This window comes from Ischnura elegans, chromosome 8, assembly GCF_921293095.1.
Source record: "Ischnura elegans chromosome 8, ioIscEleg1.1, whole genome shotgun sequence".
Lineage (NCBI taxonomy): Eukaryota > Metazoa > Arthropoda > Insecta > Odonata > Coenagrionidae > Ischnura > Ischnura elegans.
Window position 1 is genome coordinate 99865662 of NC_060253.1, and position 27948 is coordinate 99893609.

At 36.3% G+C, this 27948-nt stretch overlaps 2 protein-coding genes across 3 annotated transcripts; one reads left to right on the forward strand and one right to left on the reverse strand.

Annotated features, from left to right (window-relative positions):
* Nucleotides 1–52: 52 nt before the first annotated feature.
* On the reverse strand, nucleotides 53–24138 carry LOC124163455 (nuclear receptor coactivator 5). Of its 2 annotated transcripts, none has more exons than XM_046540375.1 (10): nucleotides 24021–24138; nucleotides 23520–23710; nucleotides 20578–20685; nucleotides 18606–18795; nucleotides 12369–12539; nucleotides 9112–9336; nucleotides 8264–8463; nucleotides 4310–4550; nucleotides 3137–3210; nucleotides 53–2331 (listed from the first exon to the last, which is right to left on the reverse strand). In XM_046540375.1, exons 2-10 carry the CDS (start codon nucleotides 23683–23685, stop codon nucleotides 1832–1834), a joined length of 1875 nt encoding a protein of 624 aa, XP_046396331.1. In that variant the 5' UTR covers nucleotides 23686–23710; nucleotides 24021–24138; the 3' UTR covers nucleotides 53–1831. The 2 variants fall into 2 exon arrangements, with proteins under 2 accessions (XP_046396331.1, XP_046396332.1); XM_046540376.1 differs by lacking the exon at nucleotides 24021–24138 and adding an exon at nucleotides 23820–23993.
* LOC124163456 (eukaryotic translation initiation factor 3 subunit E) lies at nucleotides 24035–27748 on the forward strand. Its single transcript, XM_046540377.1, has 8 exons — nucleotides 24035–24374; nucleotides 24500–24616; nucleotides 24912–25073; nucleotides 25154–25276; nucleotides 25441–25673; nucleotides 25765–26094; nucleotides 27250–27503; nucleotides 27647–27748. Coding segments are annotated over exons 1-8 (1311 nt in total). The 5' UTR covers nucleotides 24035–24284; the 3' UTR covers nucleotides 27649–27748.
* Nucleotides 27749–27948: the final 200 nt, after the last annotated feature.

The window sequence follows — 27948 nt, forward strand, 5'->3', positions numbered from 1 at the left end:
TTAAGTAGTGAAATGCTAGAAGACAAAGTGATGATCAAGAAAAGTCACAACATATTTCAGATTTATATTATTAATAGAGTTCTTCATAAATTTTACAACTTCACTAACATACCACAACTATGTAACTAAACTTTATCACAAAAAGCATTCTTGTGACGTGAAAGAAGACTTAAACAGATTTACTAAATGGTTCAATTCTTTTCAAAGGCAAATAAGTAAATGGAGCATTGCTATGATGCACTACACTGTGGATAACTGATGGTGGGAAAGTAATATTCCCAAAGGATTAAGCACATAAATGCATTTTCAATCCATGGCAGGAAGTAATTACCACCGCTGATGACCCATGGAAGTAATGTACAAATATTGGGCATTCATGCTTTAATACTCCAGCTATTACTCAAGATGGTTTCAATTAAGCTCAAATTGAGGTTGACCTAGCTGTCAGTTCATTACTTGTCCACCAAGGACAAGATTGCACAACACATATTTTATCAAGATTTTCTAAAATATTAAGTAATACAACTATCATATACATACATATTATATGAAATCCTGAATAACAAAACAAAACATTCACGCTTATAAGGAGAACGATTTGTCTAGTCTAAATTTGTAAAACTTGTCTTGGTCACAAATTGATATCATTTCACCAAAAATGAGCTGAAAATGATGTCCACTATTTACACATGTATGACAGTTAATGCTGCATTAAAAGGTATTTTTGTACTGATAATATTGGATGTTCCACCTCATAGGGTTTCTCTGAAAACAAGACTTTAAACAAAAAAAGTTTAGGAAAATTCAATATAATTAATTTCACTTGAATTGTTTCACCAACAATGGAAATTTAAAAAAAATATGTAGAAGGCCTTGTGCAATACATATATCAATGCATAGTTTGAGTGGTGTGATTAAAAGATGTCTATCCCCTCCTAACCCATCTCAGTGAATGGTAATCAGCCACTATGCCACCTCACTTTTGATATTAATGCGGATTAAGGGGGTTGCTTTTCATCATATAATGGAAAATGGCCTACTGAGAGCCTAATACTAATGATTTTCTTGGCTCCAAAACAAATCCTATTAATCTAATGCTACACCCATGGCATAGTCTGTTGGTTAGCTCAATCTAAAATCATGCAAGAATGATAAGGACTTTTTTCAGCACTAAAGCAACCTTTCCCCGTCTCAAAAATATGCAAGGAAAGAATACAGCTGTCCAATGAAAAACCAAATACTCACGAAATAGAGAAAAATGATAAATGTTCAGAATGCTTATGAATCAGCGATGTCAGTTGATCAATATAAAATAAAGCAGGGCTTATCTATAAACTTAACACACCTCTCTCTCATGTTATTTCAAAAGTTGTTGAAATATGACATGAAGGAATAAAAACACATGCACATTTCAAGCTCAGATGCCACATACTCATCAAAGAGTGATAAAACCCCACATGGGCAGTGGTGCTTCAAGGAAAATATTTTCCAGCACAATGACTCCTCCTTTACTACATCCAAAGCTGTCAGTGTGCTGGACCTTTGCAGAATGAGGACACTGAGAGAGATTACTTGAAAATTTCAGGATTTCCTAAATCAGTATTCCTTAGATTCAATTTAAAAAACATCGACTCTCACTCTTTGTCACCAGAAGTGTTCACTCGGCTCACAAAACCCACACATGGACATCACAATTAATCCTGAAACCTTTAAAAGACACCATACATTGTGTACAATCCAATAACTTTCAAAATGATTCCTATCTCTCACTTCACAGGCAAGAAGGAATCACAAACAATATTCATTGGAGATAACACACAAAGGTCCTCTTTTAAAATCTGCGACCACCACCACCCCCTTGAGAGGCATATGCTCCAAACAATGCTTGGGTCGGAGGATTTCCTAGCATTGTTCCACCGGAGACCGAAGAGGATACCACGGGAGAAGACGTGGAAGCTGCTGAGGAGACAGCTGATGCTGTAGAGGCAGCTGCAGCAGAGGATGAAGAGATCTTTCTCAGCAAATCTCCCTGGATGAGACTGTCGAGAGCCTTTTGGACTGTTGGGTCACTCAGTAATGGTGACGGCCCTGGATTTCCACCACCAGCTGTCCCAGTCCCTGATGCACCAGATGCCACCCCTGAGGGAGGCCAGTTAGCTGGGGGAGGTACTCCAGTGGGCGCTGGAACTGGAGTTGGTACGGGTCCCATTGAGGAGGAACCCATGATACCAGGAGAAGGAACATTAGCACCAGAACGGTTGCTATTGAGTATGTTCAGAATACGATGCTGGAGTTCTTGCTGCTGTTGTGTATTTGGCTTTTGTAAGGGATCTGTAAGGCAAGATTTATCAAGCAATTATTAATTTTAAGGACATAAATGTTTAGGAACAACTCTCATGACTGAGAGTGGCAGAAAAACCAAGGTTATAAAAGTAAATTAAGAAAGAAGAACTTTGTACTTTCACATTAATATTTATTCACGACCATGGTTTCAACGTTAGACGTCATCCTCAGGTCCACCTGAGGATGACGGTTAACGTTGAAACCATGGTCGTGAATAAATATTAATGTGAAAGTACAAAGTTCTTCTTTCTTAATTTAATTATGAATCGCTTTCACCAAGTTACGCCTCAAACAATTAAGTTATAAAAGTAATAAAGCTAATATTATACCTATATGGAAATACCAAACATAATAGTACCGAAAGAGATATACCGTATATGTCTGAATATAGTCCCCCCATTTTTTCCAAAAATGCCTTTGGCAAAAGTAAAGGGGACTATATTCAAACACATTTTTTAACTTTTTCTGAAACTGAAGCCTCAAAATTAGGGGGGGGGGACTATATTCGGAGAAATCGGTAAGTAATGACTAACAGAAATGTATTTTTTAGTAATTCAACAATGATTATTTTGGTGGCAGAATAGGCTGATAGATCATCTAGTGCCTTTTCATCGTTTTTATCAATTTTACTACCACTATCCACATCAAGTTTCAAGTGTTGATTTAATATTATAAGAAAACTAAGAATTTCAAATCAATTCCACTGAAGTTGAATTGACCAAAATTGATGCATCATTCCAGAAACATACAGCGAACTCAAACTGAAGAGACAAAAAGAATGCCACATTCATACCTGGTAAGTCAACTGGTGGTTTCGACTCTCCCAGCTCCACTCTTACTTGCACTTCTCTTTTCTCTTTCAAGTACCTTGGAATATAAAAGAAGGTTTCATAACATGAAAATGATTTTTCTTTGACTTCCTTAGCCAACCGACCAAATTTAACCAACATCCAATGACAATTTCAACACAGTCTCTCATATTTTATCAAAATAAAGTTATTCTCAGACAAACAAAAGAGAAAGAAGTTTCTGTTTTCTATTTTGCATGTCTTGGATGGGATATACCTAATTAATCATTTTCAGTTCCTTTTACAGTTATAGGTAGGAATTGAAAGGTGGAAAGTGCTTTTTCAACAATTACAGTGCTGTCTATAAACTTCACAATCACCAGAAAAGACAAAAAATAATAATGGATATGCATAAACGTAAAGCTGCATTTTGATTGATCACTGACATATTGATACAAACTCCCAGCCTAAACCATAAAAGGCATGGATATGCAGTGTTGGGAAGTAGTAAGATAAAAAAAGCCATTGACGGGAAAAATTTGAAAACTCAAAAAAGTCTTATAAAATCGTTTCAGGCCTGATTTTGTGGAAGTTCGCTATATCCATAATGAAGAACACATGTGGTAATTTCCACACTTTTTCATTCAACACTTAAAAACGGATCATGGTTTCAACACATCGTATCCTTGATTGAACACATGATGTCCTTTCATTGACCTTGAAAATGACAAAGTCGATCAGCCAAAAGTCGATTAGTTTTCGAGAATCCATAAAGTACCCAGTTTTAACCCGTCAAAGCCAACGGGTGCCATATGGCACCCAGTGCAGTGCCGAGCCAATACTCCTCCAATACATTTAATATGTGAATTTTAGCGCACATATCGGTGCACATACTTAGTACAAGGTTTCCTCTATTATTCACTCAGTTTGGATTGTGTTAATTGTGTTGAGCTCAAATGTATCATATTTTATAAAAGTGAAATATGTGTGATTTAAAAAAAACTTTGGGCGCTGATGGGTTAACATGTTAGCAGGAAAGCGAGTTATACAGTGAAGATGATAAAGCTGATGATGAAGAACTTCTCTTGCACAGGTTAAAAAGAGGGGTAAGGTGTTGAAATCAGTTTCATCTTCCATTAGAGAAAATACATCACGAATTTACAGTATGACAGACTCACCCAATCACTCGATCGTACTGCAAAACAGTCAGAGGTCTTTGCTCCACAAGCAGAGTGAAGAGAGCTTGAATATTATCTGGGTGTCTATCAGAGCCAGCAAATGGAACTGGCCCACCAGCAATTCCCATTCTGCCTCCAACACCAAGGTCTCCGCCACCACCTTTTGGTTTCCGCAAACAGTAGGCATCAAAGTTTCGGGCCAGAAGGTTAACAGCATCCTCCAGCGGCATGTTGCGATGCTCTAAAGGAGTAAATAAAAGGATTAAAGGAAGAGAAGTTGCCTTCTGGTTTCATGATATTACTGAGGCACTTGGCGATAAATTAAAAAAAATGCATATAAAATTCACTAATACATGGGTCATTAAACTCCAACACAGGTTACTGACATAAGGCCCAGCAGAATCCCCTGCGACAATCCCCGCTGACATAACCCCCTGAGGACATAAGGCCGGATGACAAAATCCCCTGAGGACATAAGTGAACATATGTGGATTGCTTTCGATTAGTTGTTAGAGCATAAATCAGGGGTATTACATTCTCCTTATACATATTTGCCATGAATCGTGTAGAGCTGATTGAATATTAAAGGCACCGTCTCAAAGGTTCCGTCATATCAATCCCCGTAACCATTCATCACACTTTTTTAGTATTTTCTGATTTTTTTGTGGTAAAGAGCGATATTCTGTCATCATCTTCTACATACTCCCTCATCAAAAAATTCTCACCTTTCATTGTTTTTTTGTATTCATCTGGTGCATCCAATTCAGCAACCGAATTTGGATTTACGGGGATGTTTTTGTGTGGAGATTCTGTCTTGGGTGTTTTGTCGTCGCGGGGATTCTGTCTTGGGCGTTTTGTTGCCGCAGGGATTTTGTCTCGGGCGTTTTGTCACCATGGGGATTGTGTCCCGGGCGTTTTGTCTCGGGCCTTTTATTGCTGGGGATTTTAGGGGCGGGCCTTTTGACTGCAGCTCCTTCAACTCAAACTCGAGTTGACTCTTGCCTTTTATTTGGATGAAAATTAGTACACAATTGCCTCCTCAAAAAAATATAAGATACATAATATAAGTTGCCCAGCATATTACGGGGATAGGTTTAATTCAGCCCATGGAAGGGGTGGGAATTTGTGTGTTCTTCTGGCCTGAGAAGAGGAGTTACGAAGCTAATGATGGGTTTCCAGGGAAAAAAATTTGGTATTATTCAAGCTCTTAGAATCATAAAAAGAATATGACATTGCCATAATGCTTTATAGCAGCTTAGAAGAGGTTGGAAGTAAGAAATATATCTTGCCTGCAAGACTAACTTCATTAGAAGCAGGACTCATTTCACTATGCCTTTAATAAAAGTGGGACTTTTAGCAGGGCAAAAAGGACTTTTTTGACAGGTTGGCTTTCATTTCATTAAAATGGTACTTTGTAAGTTGCAGGTTTGTTATAAGTAGGCTCCACTGTATCAACAAACTTTAAGACATTTCCCAGCACATACAGGTAAAGCAATACCTGAAATTTTCAGTCACAGGGTTTTTACAAGATTTGCGAATTCAATACCCCTGACCTTTCCCTGATAAAAATTTTGACCCCCCCCCTGACTTTTCGCACTCTACTTTTCCTCATTACATAAGAGTCAATGAAGTACAGAATTCTTTTTAAAAATATACTTCAATTATAAAAAAAATAAAAGTAACACGTTTCCAAAAACAAATTTAAAACATCTTCCCAAGTCAAAGACGCAAGTCCCTAGCCAGATAAAAGAGCAGTCATTATTTTCATACGTGCATCATGGCATAAATTTTCCTCATCCTGCAGATAAAGAGTCCCCGACTATTCCCTTATCAATTTCAAATACCCTAAGTTTTCCCTGAATCCTCTGACCTGTAACAACCTTGAACCATAAAAACAAAGATACAGTAAACTCTCGATTATACCAAGCAGGATTTTACGAAGTTTTCGATTATACGAAGTGATATAGCGGTCCCGGCAAAAAGCCTATGCTAAATACATGGCGCTATTCGATTATACGAAGTTTCGATTATACGAAGTTTCGATTATACGAAATGTTTTGAAATTACGAACCTCGGCTCGGTCCCCAGGAGCAAATGGCATTCGTTTATACGAACTACGGCAAAATATTTGTCAACAAAACTAGTAATGCCGGCGTAGTTAGCAAAAAAAAATCAGCACTTCCGACAGTGGTCCATCAAAAGTGTGAAATCGTAAATGATAGTGCAACTTTAGAGAGAAAGGGTTCGCCTAAAACCTCACGGTGGGAATTTAGGGGAAGTAGGAGTTCAGTAAAAATATCGCGACTGACATAATGCCCCTATTTACGTGCCTATTCGTAAACATCGCATCGACAAAACATTGTAGTTTAAAATGTCAGGAAGGTCACGCGAGGTATTTCGTACACTCCTACTTTACCCTTTGCACTGCTGTGAACATATCTGGTACGCTTGCAAGGCAGGCTGCTGTGAACATACTTCGAAAACTACTTGACTACTTTTCGCCGAAGCACTTTGAAGGGTCCCTAATCCTGGACCCTTTCCTCCTCCACGAGCTCACCCTCGCTGGCCCCTCTCCTCGACTCTCCGAGCAGGGGCCTCCCTCCCCAAAAGTGACCGCTCTGACTGCATTTTGAAAATCTATCAATCAATGCCATCATCAAGAAATGATTGTTTGCATCGCACTCCTGCCAATCAGGCAATCAAGTACGTCTCTGAACCGTGTTTCTGCGATGAGAAATAACGATTTTGTTAACTTTGCTAAAATGGCCAAGTTAATAAAATTGTTATTTTTCATCACAGAAATACAATTCAAAGACATACTTGATTTCCTCCACTACAATCGCAAATTGCTGGAAATCGGCCGGATTCCCTTTCATATCGCATCATGAGGATGTTCTCGAGGTTGGTAATTGATACAACGAGCCTACTAGTAATTCTACCACTATAATATCATGACTATGGTCGATTCGTAACGTTATACCTTCAGGAAGCTGCAGCCGATGAAATTGCGGAGGAGATTAGAGGCTTAAAAAAATGATTTTGAAAAATACTTGGAAAAAGCAGGAGCACAGCATGTAACATCAAACAATTATATTGCCCTAGACGATGATATCCAGGCTTGCGACAATGCGACGCCGGTACCTACGTCGGATGAAGCAGCGGCCGGGACTAGTCATAATAGCAGTGACGAGGAAGATGAAAGTGAGGAAGTAATTTCACCAAATAAAAAAGAAGTACCCGCTGCCCTCCAAACATTTGTATATTGATTTGCAAAGTCTTTGCCGAGGGAGGGGAGGGGGTTGAGGGGAAGTGTCTAGTAAGTGGTGCGGGACATACCTCAGCGGTGCCGCGGTGCGGGGCGGCGCCCTAGGGGGGGGGGGATTGCATTAGGACAGACGATATCTCCTAAACGCTTAGAGATAGGTTAAAACAAACGGAAAATCGGCCCTTAAGTGCTTTACTTTTACGTTTTACGTAGAAATAGCGCTTTTTCGGCCCCAAAAAACTCAATTGAGGGTCCTTAGTACTTAGGGCCCTTGGGACACGGGTTGCCGTTATTTTAGAGTTACCAAATTTTAACACGTGAATATAAACACCATTTGGATCATTTTGAGACCAGGAAAACATAACTTTTCGCAATTCTGAAAAATAAGGGCCGGCCTAATGTACAAGAAATGGGAAATTTATGGTGGTGTAATTATTTAACGATCTTTCACAGCATAAATCGATAACAAAAAGCCTTTTCTAAGATTTCTATCGTGAATAACCACCGAAAACATTTAAATAAGGCCACTAAAGACAAAAAAGGGCGAAAGAAACAAAAGCGAACACTTTTTCGTGACTTATGAAAAAGGTGTGAAATTACGAAACTCGATTTTACGAAGTGCCAATTTCCGGTCCCACTGACTTCGTATAATCGAGAGTTTACTGTATTACACTATATTAAAGAAATACCTTCAGGCAATCCATAGAGAATATTCAAGGTTAAACTTCGGTGTTCTTCATTCTGTGGAGCGACGACAATTGCATAGAGACTTCCACGGCTGGAAATATTCGCCAAAACACGTCCAATAGGAATATCTTCATTGGGAAAGAGAAGATCGACCCCCAAGCCCAACTTCTTGAGCCTACGTTCAATAACTTCAGCATATTCCCTGAAAACAAAGAAATGAATATGGAGAAATCATGCGATGGAAATCCTTCTAAAATTAGGTAGTTAAGCTCTAAGGGACCAACAGATTGATAATTTGCTAGTGAGGCAAAGTTTAAGAATTAGTAAAAAAATTACAGATAAGTAACTAGAAATTAAGACCACTGTTTATGATAAATCCTTCCTCTCAAATGCCAATGTTTAAAAAAAAGGAAAATAAAATGATGCAGACAACTACTTTGGTTAGAGTTTAAGGCTAATTTTGACCAAGAAAATAGCTTAGAAAAAATTAACTGCAGAGCTAAGAATGCTATGTATTAAGTGCCACGGTACTAAAGAAGAAAAAATTTTTTTTTTTCTTTAGCGCTGATGTTCAAAATAGGGGTGCATCTTTTACACGAGTTAATACGGTATACACATAAAACACTTGTATGTACAGTTATACGCAAAATAATCGGTAAAAATGTTCTCTTTTCATTTAAAATTAATTAAAAATGCATTGAGTACTGAAAATGATATCTTTTCTTAAAAATACTCTAATTTTCTGGAAAAAATCCAATCATCCAAATTTTTGATTATCCGAATGGGGTATGGTCACAATTGATTCCAATGATTGGAGTTCTACCGTAGTCCAGTTCAGGAGTAAGCTAACCTTTGTTTCTTGTTTAGAACAATGATTTCACAATCATTAGCACGATCTGCTTCAGCAATCTGAGCCGGGGCAACTGGAGGGCCAGGGTAGTCTTTGCGGCCATAGTCAGGTGCCATGGGTCCACCTGGTGGGGCTCCACCTGGCCCACCTCCTCGTGGAGGGATGTCTCCTGGGAAATCTTTTGCACCACGATACATTCCTCCACCAAAACCAGGAGCACCATTACTGAGGGAAAACAAAGGAAAAGCCTTATTAAACTGAAGATAATTGTTCCACAAGGTACAACACAGAGTTTGGCCACTCCAATGCCAGCTGAAATACCCTGAATTTTCAGACTAGTTTTATTTTTTCCCAGCATATCAACACACATTTTCTTGGGTATGATGACATCTTTACAGATGAAAAAATTAATTATCTATAGTTAAATCTTAATACTAATATTAAATTGAGCAATATTATGATATACCTAAAATGATTTTAGGAGCATCTTTTAACTTATTTGTATACTTTGCTTTCAGAACAATTCTGGTGATCCAGAAAAAACGATGGATTATCTACCACGGTCTCAGCAGCTGGTACCAATGTGAGGATACAAACACCTATGCCCTAAGGCAAGAAGCAAATAAATCGGAATTGATCCTGAAATTCCAGGATTGGCAGGGAAGGGCTATAAACCCATCACAGTCATTAGAATATGGGTGAAACGGACTCAATTTTTGCAACAAAAAAAACAAACAAATAATATGGATTATAGAAAGGGGAAATATGATGGATATACCATTAAAATTATGAATTTTCATCTAATACAAGTAAGTTAACACATGTTATAAAATCCTAAATATTTAGGAATATGAGACCTAACTTATAACAAGGGAGCTATTATACAGGATGGAGAGATTGGATTCAACAGGTTCTGAGATAGGAAGACTGAATATCTCAATTCCTAAATATTTGCAATTTCTTTAAGTATGCATCACATTTTTGAATAGTTAAGAAGGGTTCTCCATTATAAAACCAGTTAGTTTAGGCTTTTTAACATTTTCACCCATGATATGCACTTCAAATAACCAATCAATAAATTCATCCATACATTTTACAGCAGGTTAAAGATTATCAAAGCTTCTATCTGCTCAGACCAGCAAAAGAAATTATTGTTAGGTGGTTTAAATCCAACTCCCTCATAAAAAGAAATCACCAAACAAACAATTCAAAGAAAAGCATGAATATGCTGCAAGCAATACCCTAACCAAGTCATATGCTGAGGAACACACCACAGGAACACAATACCATCTGAGCAAATTACTTGACCTCAGAGGTGTTAGTTCACAATTGTAAATAAGGTATGGAGTTGAGCAAGTCCTCGATTTAGAAATAAGGGCATTAAAGTTTTTAAATAGTCAAGATTACTTTGGCAAAAGCAATTTTCCAGTAAATTTTGTATATGCAAGAAGACTTTTTTGGTGCTCCGATGATCTCCACACAATGGTAACATTAAGGCATTACTTGAGGCTAAGATATGGTTTTCTTTGAATTAACCAGGTGCACATATAATTAGAATGTGTTTGTAGATTGTACTTAACCTTGCAAATGGCGGCCCAGTGTGGATATGCAAGACTACCTGTAACATTGCTTGATTAGCAGTTGAGTTCCATCTTGTTCCATCAAATCCTCCACGATAATCCACAGAGTAGAGGCATACCTGGATAGCTATTAATAGCTGGGTAGTAATCAGTTAACATACTTGGTGTGGATTTGAGTATTCCAGCATTATGCCCCAGGCCACAGGAGTGATTTTTACTCAGTAGAATTCATCATTCTTCAATGCAATTTGAGAAGTGCACACCACAGTATGGAAGCCTTCCCCTTGCAAAACTGAAGGACATACATACTAAGGTCACAGATCACCGACTTTATTAACTTATTATTGAGCTTATTGAGGACAAATGATGGGATTTTCACAAATAGAATTTGGGAATAAGATAATTAACTGCTCTTGATACAATGCTTAACATCTTCATGACTATGGTAAATTTTATCTATGTAGACAATCATTCTTCGATTTATGAAAATCTAAATCATGTAAATTCAATGATATATAAAAGGCCAATGAAAAAAATTAAAAACAAAGCCAAAATATCAAATTTGACACCACTCGAGAGTTATCTGACAATATCAAGCCATAAATCACTTTGCATGGTCAAATTCTAGCCATATTTTTGTTGAGTCCAAAAATATTACTTGAAAAAAATAAAGGATTATGAAGTAACCAACTAATTCAGAATGAATTCTCGCCAATTGTTAAACCCAAATTTGAATAATGACTTTTTTTTTACTTAAAAAAAGTTCTTTGAATTCAACGCATCTTTAGGCCAAGGACTTAATGCATTAACTTTTCACTAAAGTCACTTCACACATTCAAGAAAATATTTTAAATGCAAGAAAGACTACAATTATCATATGTAATTTCAAATTATGGACAGCCACTTTGTAAATCTGAGGCAAGTCTTTTTTCCCTATTTGCCCTGATGACAAAATTAGTAACACTTCCTTATACCAACTTCAAGCAATACTAAAAAAAAGACAACATTATTTCATTGTGTTTCCAAATTCCATCAATTATATTCCAACAACATTCCTTCCCTGGGACATAAAAAATGCATAGCCATTAAGAAAACTTTGATGACAAGTGTTCCATGCTGGTAACACAGACCAGTGTGAAGCCTAAAAGAAAATGATAATTTAACGATCATCTAAATGTTGTGGCACGGCTTACATTAACATTTTATTATTTAACACTTTTCAAAATCAAATGCAATATCTTAACCATGAGATTGCCAAGGAGTTGGATCATGCTCTTATCATATTATGCCAAAAGTACCAGGAAAACACGTTTTTCAATACATACTTATTTTAACATCATGTTTTTTGTTCAATACTTTTTCAGGCTACCATTTACAGATAAAATTAGCAACTCATATACATCAAATATGAAATCAAACAGAGTAGTTAATTTTTGTTACAAAATAGTTTGATAATAATTGAAATTTCAACAATGTTCTCTAACTACGGCAAGATCAGCAAATGTACCTCGTCAATTTTAGCACAGTCCTTAAGAGAATTGGTAGGCACCGGAAAGGTTAAGCGAGGGGTGATAACATAATTATGCAATTATGTTTTACACTTCCAAAACAGAAGATGTAAATTGATCGGCTTGGAGATTATACTGTCCATTACTTCAATTTCCAACACTGACTTACCCATAGCCAGCCATCACAGGAGCGCCCCCACTGCTTCCTCCACCACCCGCTGATCCTCCACCACTGTCTCTTCGTGGACGGAAGTCTTCTTTACCACTCGCAAATCCTGTGTCTCTTGCATAGTAAGGATCTCGTCCATTAGGGCCTTTGCCAGGGCCGTAGCCATCATAACTATAATAAATTATAGAATAGGGTAGTTTCCTTCATTAAAGAAAACGGGAAAGGAACCAGAAATACGTCACAGGGGCTTTTACCAGCATTCAGACTCAGCCTTCGCGTTTTTGCGTGCTGGGAATTTTCACTTTTCATTTAATTGCGAAAAATAGATATAGTCATTTTAAAATCTAAGAGCGTGAAATGCTTACTCCAGGAGTAATGATATTTCGATCTAGGCAATAAAAAAATAATAGGAAACCACCCAGTTGCATTCAGCTGGAGATCTGTCATCCATTGGCTTCTTCATAGCAACAGTCAACTTGTTTAACATTTAGATTAATGCAGTGTTTCCTTTAGTTTTTACTCCACAAATTTAGAAGGGACGGACTTACACCAGATTTAACAAATAATTATACACATTCTGGCTCTTCTTCCAAATGCAAAGAAGGATACTGGTACCAACATATAAAACGTATGAGCAGGGTATCTACAAAAGTCAAAATATGATAATCAAACATAATTCCAGTTATCAAGGCATAAGTTCTGAAAATTTTCAGGGTTGCAGTTTTTGCAGTTCTTCATAAATAATGTTTTTTCTTAAATTTTTAAGTACATAGTTTTTCCTCGAGTAGTATTTAGGCCCAGTTTCACCAACACAGATAATATTCTCTATTATCTCAGTTTTCAAACACTCGGTTAAAATTATTATCTCAGAAATGTGAGGATCGTGTTTCACCAACGATGTTTTATCTTAGTTTTAAAAAACCGAGATAATCAGAATAAATGATTTGGCTCGTACGTTTCTCATAACTCTGACGTGGGAAAATAAATGAAGGTAAGCAACCGTATGACATGAAAATCAGTTGTAATAGGCTGGTAAGTGTACAATCAAGTACATACAGATTGAGAAAATGAACAGAAACAGAGTTAATATTGACCATGAGAGTTAGAAAAGCTCAAATATTACGTTTTCGTGGAAGGATTTATTAATTTGCCTTACCGAATACCACGCACGGTTATTAAAAAATAAATAAAAAACAAATAGGGGAACCGCGTTTGGCAAGAGCAAGGAATGCGAGAATATTGCGGTAAAAAACTTGTAAGCACCTTTGTTTAATGTATCGTTATTTAAAAATGAAAATTTTTAATTTACCGAGACTCCCAGATTTAAATAAACACAGTTCTTGCTTATTTTGTGCTACAATAATTAATTATGTCTCACATTGGTAAAATTGCGATTTTGCAGATAACGATGCTGTTACATAGGTGTTATGTAATTCAGGAAGAGGACAGAGATTATAGGTTTTTGTATATATATGTAAGAAAATTCAAAGAAAGGCTTGTAACATTCATGAATATGAACATATTTTGGCAAGAGTTGTCAGAATCATTGGCTCAAGAGGAGCATAGGCATGGAAAAGCTCAAGTTTTAGAGAAAGAAATGTGAAATTGCTTTAACGAGGGGAGATCACGTATCCTATTATGACGATAAAAAAATTTTCCTCATGTCTACGCTTGCTTCAATTAAAATTATTCATATGCTTGTCGCCGTGTGATCAAAATGAAGATGACAAAAAAAAAGCTTTGAAAAAGTTGCTTTGGCGTAGGTTCGAGCCCTGGCCCCCCTGGGTGAGAGTCGACGACGCTACCACTACACCAACTGCCCGACATATAGACACCGCGCTATTTTAGAATTATACATTATTATTGTGTAATGCTTGTTAAAAGTACGGCATGAAAATTAATTAATCACAGCCAAACTAAGGCCCATTCATTAGAAACACTACCAGTTTAGAGATGTGTTCGCCATTCAGAATGCTATAAAATATACTGCATTGGAAACCTCCACCTCCTCTTACGAATAAAATTCGTCTTCTTCAACGAGAGCGAGAACTGCCTTTGCAGTTTCATTTGCCATTTTGGGATGAGTAAATAAATGTACTTTACCATGTAAATTAAAATAATCTGCACGCTCATTTATCCATGTTGAACGTGGTCTCCGAATAGAATGTCGATATTCTTCATCGCTGTCATTCGTATTTTCCGAGAGCTGATGAAGCTGCATGCGTGCCATGCCACAATACATCTGCCCTCAGATTAACTCGGATAATACCGTATATCTCCGAATATAGTCCCCCCTCTTTTTCCAAAAATGGCCGCAGAAAAGTAAGGGGGGGACTATAATCGAGTGTAATCCAGTTTAGCATACTAAAGGTGACCATAAAGTTATAAATAACGGCATAATGGCTAATGTTCTCGTAGTCTTTCTATTTGAGTATATTTATGAGGATTATAATCGGAGATATTAGTAAATACTGCCACGTTTTACCGGAAATTAAGACAATTTTTACCACAACTGTTGTACAGATACGATTCTTCCTATTCAAATAGCATATCGAATATGCGTTTTCACGGAATCCATCGGGTAGCCGCTAATTTTTCTTGGAAAAGTGTTGTTAGAATAATTCAATTGACACTGATCACTTAATGACGCAAAACAGTAAATAATTAAAATGAAAACTAAACACACACTATCATTACATTAATCGAACACTAGAATTGAATCAATAGTATATGTACCCGTCGCTCATTTATTAATTACATGATTTAAATAATTGCGAAAAATAAACAGATAAAGTGAACCTTTCGTGACGATTTAGCATTTCATTGCGTCCGTAGCTACTATACGTCCATGTGCCCGTGCGGTTCGTGTTTACAACCACTGCCTTTACCGCCTTCGCAGGACAAGAATGCGCAATAGGTGATGCATTTGTTTCTGAAAAGGCGCAATAATCTACGACTTTAAACCAGAAGCGCCGGCATTACTGCATTTGATCGAAATACAGCGACTCAGCATCGAAAGTGTGATCAATTTATTGAGGATTATCTTCAATTCGCCAGGGTAAGTAGGATCGATAAATTACGTCGCATAACGTTTCGCAATTATTTCCGCGATATTTTCTTTATTAAAAATAATTTTACGTTCAACAGTGAGGTGATGGATCAAGTAGAAAGATGAGGATCAATCCTGCGGCAGATTAGAGGCCATCAAAGACGGAGTTTCGATGCCAATTTAAAAATAGCCGTTGCAGAATACGCCGTAAATCATAGTATTTACAGCGCTTGCAAAGCGCTAATACATCGCGGAAGTCATTTTGGGGGTCTCGGTGCGGCAGATTCAAAGAATTAGAGGAAAATTTCGTCGAATTTGTGCGCAAATGCAGAGCAGAAGCTCTTTGTGTAACTTATGCAATGATTCGCGACGAGGCATTGAAAATTGATATCATTTTTTTTCAGTTTTAATGTTTGTTGGAAAAAGTTTATTTCTTAATTTTATTACTTTGATATTTGTAAGTCCTGTAGTTTAATTATTTTGCTTATCAGGCATTTAATGGCAATATTTTTATAATATTTATAATTTATTTAACACAATTTTATTTAGATTTCCTAAATTCTTCAGGTCACTTGGATTTGTGATGACTTGATGGGTGTGTTACACTGGATCTAAGGAAGTTTCAGGGCCAAATGCAATACTGTTTATGGGCTTTAAGTTAAAGCTTATATATTGACATTGTCTGTAGTCATTTGGAAATCAAAAATATTAATAATTTGTGAAGGTTTAAAAAATACAATAGCCTTGGATACTTAAAAAATTTTCTCATTTCTTCATTACATCTGGTTAAGGAACTATAAATTACTGATACATGCAATGGATCAGAACATGTTTTAGGTATAGTTATTTTGTTGTGATGGAAAATATGTGAACAGATTTGTTCTTAATCTTCACAGAAAATAATAGTTTTTATCGAATCTAGAATCTTAACTTGCTAACCACAGAAAAATTGCCTTCCTTTACATTTAAAAATTTTTCCCAAAACTGAGGTCTCAAAATTGGGGGGGGGGGACTATATTCAGAGGGGGACTTTATTCGGAGATATACGGTAAGCTTTGAACGGCAGAATATTGTCAGTAAAAGTATAAACCGAGATAACAGCCCAAAACCGAGTTAATGCATCTGGTGAAACACGATTGTTGTAATATCTCGGTATTTGGAGAATATTATCCGAGTTGATTCAATTAACCTCGTTGGTGAAACTGGCACTTAGTAGTATATTAGTAGATTTTCCTTGCTACATACAAAAAATTATGTACATAGTAAATTAACCCCTACAAATAATTTAAAGAAACAGTGGCAAATCAAAGAAATTTTGATTGTCTTGGAAGTACCATACACTGGTATTTCAAGAATACCAAACAATAAGAAGGCTTATTCAAACGCGTAATGTTCTGTTTTGATTAAAAAGAAATAACTCTACAATATAATAATGGCATTTACTGATACAAGACTGATTGCTATTTATACACATTAATCTAAGAAGAATTTTCCTCTGGTTACATTATAACAGCAAATGTTTACGATCCACTAAGAGCTGATGGTGTGAGGCACTAAACCAAGTTTTAGCCTCTGAATAACTTATTTACTAATTTCAACATTAATTCCCATATATCATGTACAGCTACATTTTATTTTTCAAGAAGCAGATGTACTTCCTTTATCTACTATCAGGACAATTTTATAATTTAAAACCAGAAATCAACACATAATTCAACAATAATTTCTGGTTCCGGGTGATAATTCTTGGTTTTCCAGGTTTCCAAGGGTCTGGAGACAGCCTAGCTACAATGCATTCCAACTATATTTACATTAGAAATAAAATATGAGCAAATAAAGAATGAAAAAGGAGAAACTTTGTGCTTTCACATGAAATATGTATTCACACGACCATGGTTTCAACGTAAGACATCATCATCAGGTGAACTCTACAGAGGTCCATCACATCAATTTATACCAGGCTTGGTGGGGAAGGGAGGAGGGTAACTAGGTTGAATGGATTGGTCAACAGACATGAGGGAGGGGGGAAAGAACTTGGTCATACAGTACCAAGAAGTTAAGGGAAGGAGCAGGGTTGATAAAAATCATGATTTTTTGCAAAAAAATCATTTTTGTTGATTTATTTGATTTAAATCGGATTTTATTGATTTAAATGAGATTTTTATGATTCTCCATTCATAAAAAATTCAGTTATTTGCAAAACTAACTATTTGGGCAGCATATTGGAGAATGATCGTTTGCAGAAACAACAAGAGGCAACATACTCTAAACTCAATACAACATTTAGTCAATCAGGGGAGAGAACTATTGAAATGCCAATGGTATCAAATTAAAAATTACACCAGCATAATATAAAATTGCCCTTTGAAGTATCAAATGTGCTATATTATACGGTTCTAAAGCATATGAAGTTTAGAAAAATTCTGTAATTGCAACTTTGTATGGTGCCTACGCTTAGAAGTTAAATCAGAAAACAATTTTTTTTCAACGGATACACTAGTATTCTAACCAAAGTCATTTTTTTAAATTTTCATGTTACATGCATTCCTACAGTATCATTTCTATTTAAGAGCAACCATTGTGCTGATAACTGTCGATTCATTGTATTAATTAAGAAATAAGAATCAAAATTATGCACTTGCAGCTTCCTTTTCTTATTGACTCTTTAAAAATCAAACATATAGATCACATTATGATTTAAATCACCTGATTTTTTAAAATAAAAATCAAGTGATTTAAATCAATCAACCCTAGGGAGGAGGCTCCCTTAGGGAGGGTATGGCAGGTGGAGGGGGGGTTCAGGTGAGAGAGAGGGTTCATCATGTCGTTAGCCCAGGAATTTAGGAGTGGGAGGTTTAAAAGAGGGGAGGTCGTATAAATGTGTGAATAAATATTTCATGTGAAAGCACAAAGTTTCTTCTTTTTCATTCTTTATAATGAATTGCTTTTCACAAAGTTATGCCTCAAACCATCAAAAATATAATCAAATAAATCTGGTACTCCACTCCGTTTGAAGTAAGGATATTACGTAAGACAGGCTTTCCGAGACATTTCTTAAAGAAACAAAAAGCAACTAAGTTGGCACAGCTCCTATATCAGGTTAGTATTTGATAAATCTTAACCAAGGCAGCAGAGGATACAATTGTGGTTGACATTAAAAATTATACCGTCTATGATAAAAATCTTACCGACTGTCCCCTTTCCAATCTCTAGGCTCCCTTGAACGCCTGTCAATAGGTGAACGTTCCCTTTCCCTTTCTCCACCACGATATGGAGGCTGCTCACCCTTATCACCAGCATGGGCAGGCCCAGAACCACGTCCCATTGGTGATATTCTTGATAGATGGGCTCTATCAAGCACTCTGGCAGGTCGAACGTCTAAATGAGGCCAAGAAAATAAAATAAAGCAAAACACTAACGAGAGCAAATACTTTTACAAGATAGGGATTAAGGAATTAAGTCCACATATAACCACATTCACCCATCCTATCATCAACCTATTACAAGGTATGACTTGTAGCCAAAGAAAATAATTACCATTAAAATTCAACATGCTGGAAATAACAAATACATAAATGGAAATGGCAGACAAGACTGAGAAACTTTATACATACTTTTAGAAAACAAGTATAAAAAAATTGCTATTCTACTTGTGATCAATTAATAAAAATTGTACGCTTAGCACTCTAGCCTGTTTCCTCCAAAAGAAGGAAAATAGTAAAAAATTGAATTTAACATTCTGCTTGCATTTATATTCTGAATCCAAAGAATTTTTGGGCCACATTCTGCATCCATAATGGATTTCAAAGTTTTGGGTCACCCAAAGGCCACATTGCACAGTCAGCTGCAATTGCAAAAAGCAGGCCCAAATCTCTGTACTCGTAACTATTGAAATAATTAATAGGAATTCCTGGGTAATACCTATTTCAAGAATGCCATGAAACTTATTTAGGGTGAGTTAGAAGGATGCAGACCATGTATGGGGAATGCAAAATAGTGCCATGGGAATATCTTATAAAGATAGAAAAACATTTATTGATAACAACATTTGAAGCCATAAAATAACTCCGAATAAGATAAATCATGATTAAAAATTGCTACAGGGTCTGTGAGCATTGCATTTTGGTCATTGAAGCATAGTAAAAAAAAGAAAACTGCCATCAATCAATATTTTTATTGCTCAATAACAAAAAACAATGCAATACAAACTCCTAATCTGAGTCAGATGACACAGACTCCTAATATAAAAAGACTGTCTTATTTCATCAGAATAGTTATCACCTCTGCTGGTATTTTTTTTGTTCCAGAAGAACTCCCATTGAACAAGATATGCAAAGATCAGACATAAGTAAAAGCCTATAGAAAATATAATGGTTAGCGGCTATCATAAACACTTTACAAGGAACAGAGCGAGGGGAAATGATACTGGTTGTTTCAACCAAATTCTATATCTCTCATAAATTCACAGTTCTCTCTCATGTACTCTTTTCTTTTCCAGAGATATTGATGGAAAAAAATTTTTTCAGTGCAGTTTGCCGGAAAAATTTGTAATTTCTTAATTTTTCAATCGTTCTATTTGTTTCAGTACTTACAGTCTAAGAACATGTAGTATTTTCAAATTTTGAAAAATTACTTCCTTGTTAAGGTGATTTCAACTTCCGAAGATTAAATAAATATGAGATTGCACATATAGATTTTAGAGTATGGTCATGAAGAAAACATTTCAGTCAATGCCAATATTTTCATTTATGTTTTAACACATTCAGCGCCACTTTGGTCATAATGAACGAAACATGTCTTCACGCTGCTTCGGTCGCTATGACCGAAGAATTAGCCTGTCATTTGGCCGCTCATAGCACGCCATCAGTCACAGCTGCTTCGGTACCTCGTATATGACATGACCGACGCGGCGTGTGTAGCCGAATGCACACGAAAACTCAAATGGAAATGATCAAAGTATTAAAATGAAAGAAAAAAGGAAAACACGTTGGTACAAGGAGCGAATTCGTCATAAAGTCCACGGTAGGGAACATGTTAATGATCAAGATTTCAGTTAAAGTAAAATTTAATAAATGAGATATCATTATCATTTTCAGTAATGCAAGATACCAGTGCTATTTCACTTTTTCACAATGTAATAGAAAACTGATCTTGACTCACCCATTTGTTTACCACGATAGGGTGCACCGTGTTCTTGCTTGATGGCTTCTAGAGCACTATTGTCATCTTCATACTGGACAAATCCAAATCCTTTGTTTAAGGTGATACCTGAAATTGATTATGTGCACAGAATGTAGGTATATACCTGAAATTGATTATATGCACAGAATGTAGGTATCAACTTATAACATAGAAAATGGAAATAGAGTGAGTGTTACCTCCATTGCCTCGAGAGTGGAAAGTGAAATTAAATAGTCACCCTCTGATAGTAAAAATAATAGATGTGATAAGCTGGATAGTTTTGAAGATAGTCTCCATTGAAATTGTCTTTGCTATGCCATGCTGAGCATCATGTAGTAAGAGTAAGTGATCAAAACCAGTCCCAGCACTCGTAGACTAATCCTACAGTTAAATAAATGTTCTTTGCATATTACAGACTTAATACAAATGGCAAAAATTACCTCTCTGGCATTCCTGGATCGTGTGACATTGGAACTAGTATGGACGGGGTGGTATTATAGAGAGACTTGATGATTAACACGCTTTTGTAAAGGATGTCAAAAATTGTGTGCAGAGTGGCATCCAAGTATGCCAAAGGATGCTAGGGGTGAAATCTACTTCCTCATCCGGAAGACAAAAGAATCCTTCACAACATCAGCCATAGTTGTGTTTGAATATTTGAAATTGTTGCTTTTCCTTATTATACGCCTTCAGTGGTGTTCATTTCTATATTTTGTGTTATAACATCTCTCATGCATTTGTTACAGTAATTTTCTTTATCATTTATGTTTGATTGCCCATTCATTCATCCATCCTGCAGTTAGCTAGTGAGAGGGTTCTTATTTCATGCACTATTTATGCCAAGTTTTCCAATAATTGTCTGTGGTTAAATAGTATGAGTCATTCGCCTTACGAGTTGAGCAGACGAGGCTCCCAATCAACCCTGGTCATACCTTTCCCCACATCCAGGTGCACTTCTCCGGCGGTAAAGCCCGGGAACATGAGTGATTGGGGTTACTCGGGGAGTGATTGGGGTTACTCATGTATCTTCCCTCAATGAGACTCTTTATTTTTTTTGTGTGTTTGGTGGTGCGGGATTTTCCTGTACACTTGTGTGGGCTTTGGACCGCTACAATACAGGCTAATAATTCTTTTACTCAAACTTGCAGGATAGAAAACGAATGCTAAAAATTAATGCTGCTATCCAAGATACTCTTCCTCTAAAATGTGGGGTACTCTAAGGCTCAATTCTAGGGCATTTCTCATTCCTAGCCTTTATTTATGACCTGCCAGACTCTCTCACACAAACTACTCCCGTTATATTTGCATACTACACAAGCTGTGTATTGCTGGACAGCAAATAATACTATTTCAAAGAGTTAATAAAATGGAATATAATTTTTTTAATTACATCAATCAAATAAGTTAATCCTTAAGTCGTTAAAACTATCTCCCTAGATTTTAATCTCTTAAAACATCAGTCGGCTCCAATAAATTTAATACTAGATTATTTCATGATTAAGGAAGAGCATCATACTAAATTTCTTGGTGTTAGGTTAGACGGAAATTTACCATGGGAAGAATATGTAACAAAATTAACAGGAAATCTAAGCTAACTTTGCTATGCAATGTGCATCATAGAGAAATCCATGAACCTTGATGTTTCCAGGTTCTCTTAGGAGCATGTTCCTTCAAGAATAACACAGGGAATTATCATAAGGGGATCCTCCCACTACAATAAAAAATAATTCAGATGCGTTAAAGAATTTTAAAAATAATGGAACGAGTTCTTTTAAGAACATCCACCAAACTAGTATATGCAGAACTCAATATCATGTCAGCACCATGCATTTACGTAATGGAGAGAGCATTCTTCAAATGCAATAACCATACACCTTATGAAACAATCATAATTCAATAGCTACAATACCAGATCAAATGAACTCATTCGTCTAAATCCCATGAGACTAAATACCAAAAAGACTGCAAAGCTTAACATATGTTTTCAACCTTAAAAAAAAGATAAATAAAACTGTCTACTGCAATAAATACCGAGAAAACCAGAAATTGAAATTATCTCTAATAAAAACATTTTTTCTAAGAGGTAAATATACATATGAAGTGTCAATTTTGATGTTTCACCTGGATAGCTTTTCTCAGCTTTCATTACATTTCCTGTTGTATATTTGTTTTTTGAGTACGAAACTGACTTGAACGAGCATATGTCATAGTATTTTTAGAAGACTCCATGCAAGGGTACTTGCCTACCGACAGTAAACTTCATTATATTATTATATAAGCTTTAATAAGTTTCTCTTGATTATGACGTGGAAGATATGGGCGATCTCCTTAATTGCTAAGGCCTTGTAGATAATACAGGAGTGGTATAATGATTATGTGATTGACATTAATTATGTTGATGAGGGTAAAGATGCATTCTATTCAAATGGAGTTGATGAATAAAAAATTTGGAGGCGCTCAGCAAACAAAAGACAAGGAAGATGGTAAAAAGCCATATAGGCTAACGAAATCGATTTGTTCCCAGAGAGAAAAACACGATTAAAATATTGTAAACCAAATGATGAAGAATTACTGGATACTAAGTGGGTTCACCAAGGAAGAGGTTGTAACGTAACACTTGTAGTACCAGGGTTAAGGCCCCAGTAATCGTACCACATAGAACGAGGAAAAAGAAACTGGAAAATAAACGATACGCTGAAAATTAAGAGATAAATATTCAACGCTTTAAGCCATGGCAGACGGTCAGACAACATAAGTACTTGAAAAAAATGGAAACTACCTTTCTTATGTGTGAGAATTTATAACACCCATTTAAAAGCAAGAGTAAAAGGGGTTAGCTCTTACCATGGATTAAGATAGACTTGCTAATATTCAACAACAATCACCTTATACCAGGTAATTGAAAATTACCGACAACTTACCAACAACAGATCCGTATTTTGAAAACACGTCCTCCAGGTCTTTCTTCGTCATATCTGCAGTAGGAATATTTCCAACGAAAATTCTTGATTTCGCAGTAGAGGGGTCCAACATGAGCATTCTTTCCGAATAAGAATTCTCATTATTAAATCGGTCCCTGAAGCTCATTGTGAGTAGATATTAAAATTTCACCCTGTTTAAATAAATATTACAACAGCTGTTAGACGATTACATATACACAAGCACTTTAAACACCCTCGAGCACATTGAAATAAGATTTAGTCGGAAAGAAATTCCAAAACCGTTTGCTATTATGTGTGAAGCCTACAACCGTATGCAATGATTCATATCTCCGAAGGCAAACTTTTGCGAGGGAAAATTTCTCATTGATTAAATAACAATGATTTTGATATGATAAGGCTATTTCAGTATAGATTTAACGAATACACAAATGAAATAAACAATTAGCATCATAGGGCACACACAAATATGGCTATCCTCACCACTGAGAAAAATAAGCTTAGTGGAGGGAAAGGGGGTCCCAGTATCCACTGAAGATCAAGCAGATGATTATACCTCGATTAAAAATCTTAAGTAATTAGTGCACAATTATAGCGAGCGTTCACACTCATTTGCAACACAAAATTGTGTTTTTACAGCGTTAACGTAATGTAAACGTCCATTCGCCGGGTCGCGCTGCTCAATTGAACGCGCTACGTAGCCATTTCATTTTTTGGGTGGAAGCGTGGTTACGACGTCCAATAATCATGGCGAAGTTCGATCTGACTTCGCGTATGGGACAGTATTTAGATAGGCATTTAGTGTTTCCATTATTAGAATTTCTCTCTGCTAAACAGGTAAGTGATTTTTTTGTTATTTATTGCCTATTTCCGATCTACTCGCTTTCGTGGAATGGGGTATACCGCATGCTAGTGCTCCCGAAATTTCTCCATAGTGTTTTATTATTGTGATAATTTTGCAGATATATGACGAAAATGAATTGCTGCAAGGAAAACTCGATATTCTCAGCAAGACCAACATGGTTGATTATGCTATTGACATCAGGAAACAGTTATACCCTTTGCAAGAAGTTCCAGAGGTATTGTAACTTCAGTGTTTTACAATTTTTTTGTTATTAATCATAGAAATTAATTTCTGCATATATATTACCATTAAGATACTTCTCCGCATTCATTGAGTGCCCATCATAATTTAGTACGTTTCCTATTGTTCCAATTGTATTCAGTTTCTCTAAGCAAAGGTCTGAGGTCAGGAGGAAAGATAGATATTGCTTACGATTTTTATTATCTGATTATTTCCCTGTAGGTTCATTAAATGTGTGATTGTTTGTTGAGTGGATTTGTTTATTTTTTTTTCTTTTCTCTTCATTTTAGAGCCTGAAAAGTAGAAGGGCCCAAGTCGTTGCCCAGTTGCAAGAACTGCAGAGTGAGGTATCTTCTATTCTGAAGTTAATGTCTGACGACGATGTTATGAAAACAATGGAGACGATGAAGGATTCAAAAACCCTCCTCAATTATCTTACCAAGGATTATGATGTAGGTCATCTTCTTTATCTGACGCAGTTGTTACAATCAGTTATTTTGTGATCCAACTAATGCTAAAATTCTTCTTTTAGTTCAAAATAGAATTAATGGATGGCATGTACAAACTTGCTAAATACCGGTACGAGTGTGGGAATTATTCAGTAACCACTAGCTATTTATATTTTTACATGCTAGTCATGCCCGCCACTGACAAGGTTTGTAGCTCGTTTTGTGTATATATATTTTTAATAACGTCTATGCAAATGCTTATGTTTTTGATAACCGGTCGTTTGACTGACGTGAATTTATGGACTAGTTTACGTGTAGTAAATTGAGTATTTTTGTCATTCTCTGAAATAATTGCCTATTATTTTTTCAGAATTATCTGAACGTTTTATGGGGGAAACTTGCATCTGAAATCCTGGTTCAAAACTGGGACACCGCCTTAGAAGACTTGAACAAACTCCGCGAGTTCATTGATAACAATACATTCAGTTCTGCTTTACAACTTTTGCAGCAGCGTACGTGGCTCATTCATTGGTCCCTTTTTGTGTTCTTTAACCATGTGAAAGGACGAGACTTGATCATAGAAATGTTTCTCTACAGGCCAAAGTAAGTGATTGGTGATTGTGCCTTGATTTCGCTTTTTGTTTTCGTATAACATTTCCTTTCCTGACTGCTGATATTGTTATCATCATTTCAGCTATTTGAATGCCATACAGACCATGTGTCCCCATATTCTTCGGTACTTGGCCACAGCTGTAATCATCAACCGTGCCAGGAGGGGCGCGCTGAAGGATCTTGTCAAAGTCATCCAGCAAGAGTCCTATACTTACAGAGACCCTATTACTGAATTCCTGGAACACCTCTACGTCAACTTCGACTTTGATGGTGCTAGGAGAAAGCTACATGAATGCCAAACAGTCTTGTTTAATGATTTCTTCCTCATTGCCTGTCTGGATGAATTTGTTGAAAATGCTAGACTGATGATATTCGAGACGTTTTGCCGCATCCATCAATGCATCAGTATTGGGTGAGAACAATCATAATCAAGTATCCTTAATGGTGAATATAAATTGCTTAGTCATTTAACTAAGCAACTGAGGGCCATGCTAGTTTTTTTTTACCTCATCAACAAATGTGCACTGGATGCATGCACTTATTCACGTTCAATAAGCTTGAGAAAAGGCTACTCTTTCAGCTTTCATTAATGCGTATCTACTTACATGTTAGAATTCATTACTAAATTTGATGCCGTTTCCTTGGCACACTCATAAAATTCTTCATACTGCCTTCATGAATTCACATTTCTCTCTCATAGGTCATTTCTCAAAATGTTGGGAAAATTTGTATCCCTCAAGCCTCTCTTGACTATAGCTCTCTTATCTGTGGGATGGAGGTGAAGAGGTTTAAACTCCTCCATGTCCCCTCAAGCTTTTTTGGTTGAAATTCTTGATCGTATCCCTTACAAAATAGGAGAAAGAGGCTTAATCGTTAAAATCCTAAGTACATTTTCCTCTTTTTTTTTTTGCTGTAGCTTTGTCAGTTATCTTCAAGTCTGTATTTTATATGCATCAGTGAGTTTTTAGATTGTAATGTAATTAATGTAGTCACTTAACTTTTCTAGCTGTATCCTTTTATTTTGGAATGCATTAGTTCACCACTTGTTCACATTTTATCCTTGGTCACTAAGTGACTTAGTTGGTATCTTGAAGCTGCAGTGCTCTCATAAAAAACTTTCACCTCGGGTTTTTTTCTATCAACCTTATTATATTTCACCAATCAACTTGAGTTGTGCTCACCTTAGTGATTTTTTGCATTTTTAAGTAGATGGATTGATTGCCCCACCTTGGTGGTATGCATAAGGCTTTGATGGTTTGGAAATGTTAAGATGTTCATAAATGAACATTTTAGATTGCTGGTCTGATTAAGAGGGTGGAGAGAGGAAATTAAGCTTCACTTAGACTCTGCTCTGTAGAATGAACTTATCATTGAGGCATTAAATGCAAGCAAATAAAATGAAAACTGGAGAAATTGTATTTCCTTCCCACTTGGTAGGACTGAAGTTTCAGTCCTCATATGCCAGCAGTAAAACTAAAATAAGGATTTAGAGATTGCTCTGTTTGCGTGGGAAAGGATAATAGACTTGGTTATAATATTAAAGTGCTCTTTCTTTTGCATATTCCAGAATGCTTGCAGATAAACTGAACATGAACCCAGAGGAAGCAGAGTGTTGGATTGTGAACTTGATAAGAAATGCTCGGCTAGATGCAAAGATTGATTCCAAACTAGGGCATGTGGTAATGGGGACACAGCCACTGTCCCCATACCAACAGTTAATAGAAAAAATTGATACCCTTTCAGTGAGATCGGAAGCATTGCACTCACTAATAGAAAGGAAATTGAAGGCAAGGAATCAGGATGTGAGTGGCTTTGTGTATTGTAAGCTATACTTTTTTATTCTTTTTCCATTTTTAGTGCTTAATATTGAAATTTGATTTTTAGTGGCTGCTGAGCATGGAATACTGATATTGAATATTACTACTATATTTAACATTATTAAATGGGCAATTGATTTTTTTCAGAACCGCTGGGGTGCTCCTGAATTCTAAGGCAATTTAACTGTATAATTGAGATTTTTATATAATAAAATCTCTTGTCATAATAAACAACTTTTTATTTGTGAATTCGTATTTTTTTTAATACATCGATATGATAGAAGGGACTAAAACCAAGGGCCATTTGGCTTGCGAGAATACATAAGTACCGCAGGTACAACAGTAGCCAGCAATCGGCTTAAAGAAGTGAATAACGAATGAAGGAGTTTGACTATTGGACATAGTAGTGATTCATCCTTTAACTGTGAATGAAAACTGCATCCTCTATA

Coding starts and splice junctions, on each gene's coding strand:
- LOC124163455 (XM_046540375.1), bottom strand. CDS start 23,685: ATGAGCTTCAGGGACCGATTTAATAATGAGAATTCTTATTCGGAAAGA. Junction 4,551..8,263: donor TCTCTATGGATTGCCTGAAG/GTATTTCTTTAA, acceptor TTACTCCTTTAG/AGCATCGCAACATGCCGCTG. Junction 3,211..4,309: donor CAGTACGATCGAGTGATTGG/GTGAGTCTGTCA, acceptor TTATATTCCAAG/GTACTTGAAAGAGAAAAGAG.
- LOC124163456 (XM_046540377.1), top strand. CDS start 24,285: ATGGCGAAGTTCGATCTGACTTCGCGTATGGGACAGTATTTAGATAGG. Junction 25,277..25,440: donor TCATGCCCGCCACTGACAAG/GTTTGTAGCTCG, acceptor TTATTTTTTCAG/AATTATCTGAACGTTTTATG. Junction 26,095..27,249: donor CATCAATGCATCAGTATTGG/GTGAGAACAATC, acceptor TGCATATTCCAG/AATGCTTGCAGATAAACTGA.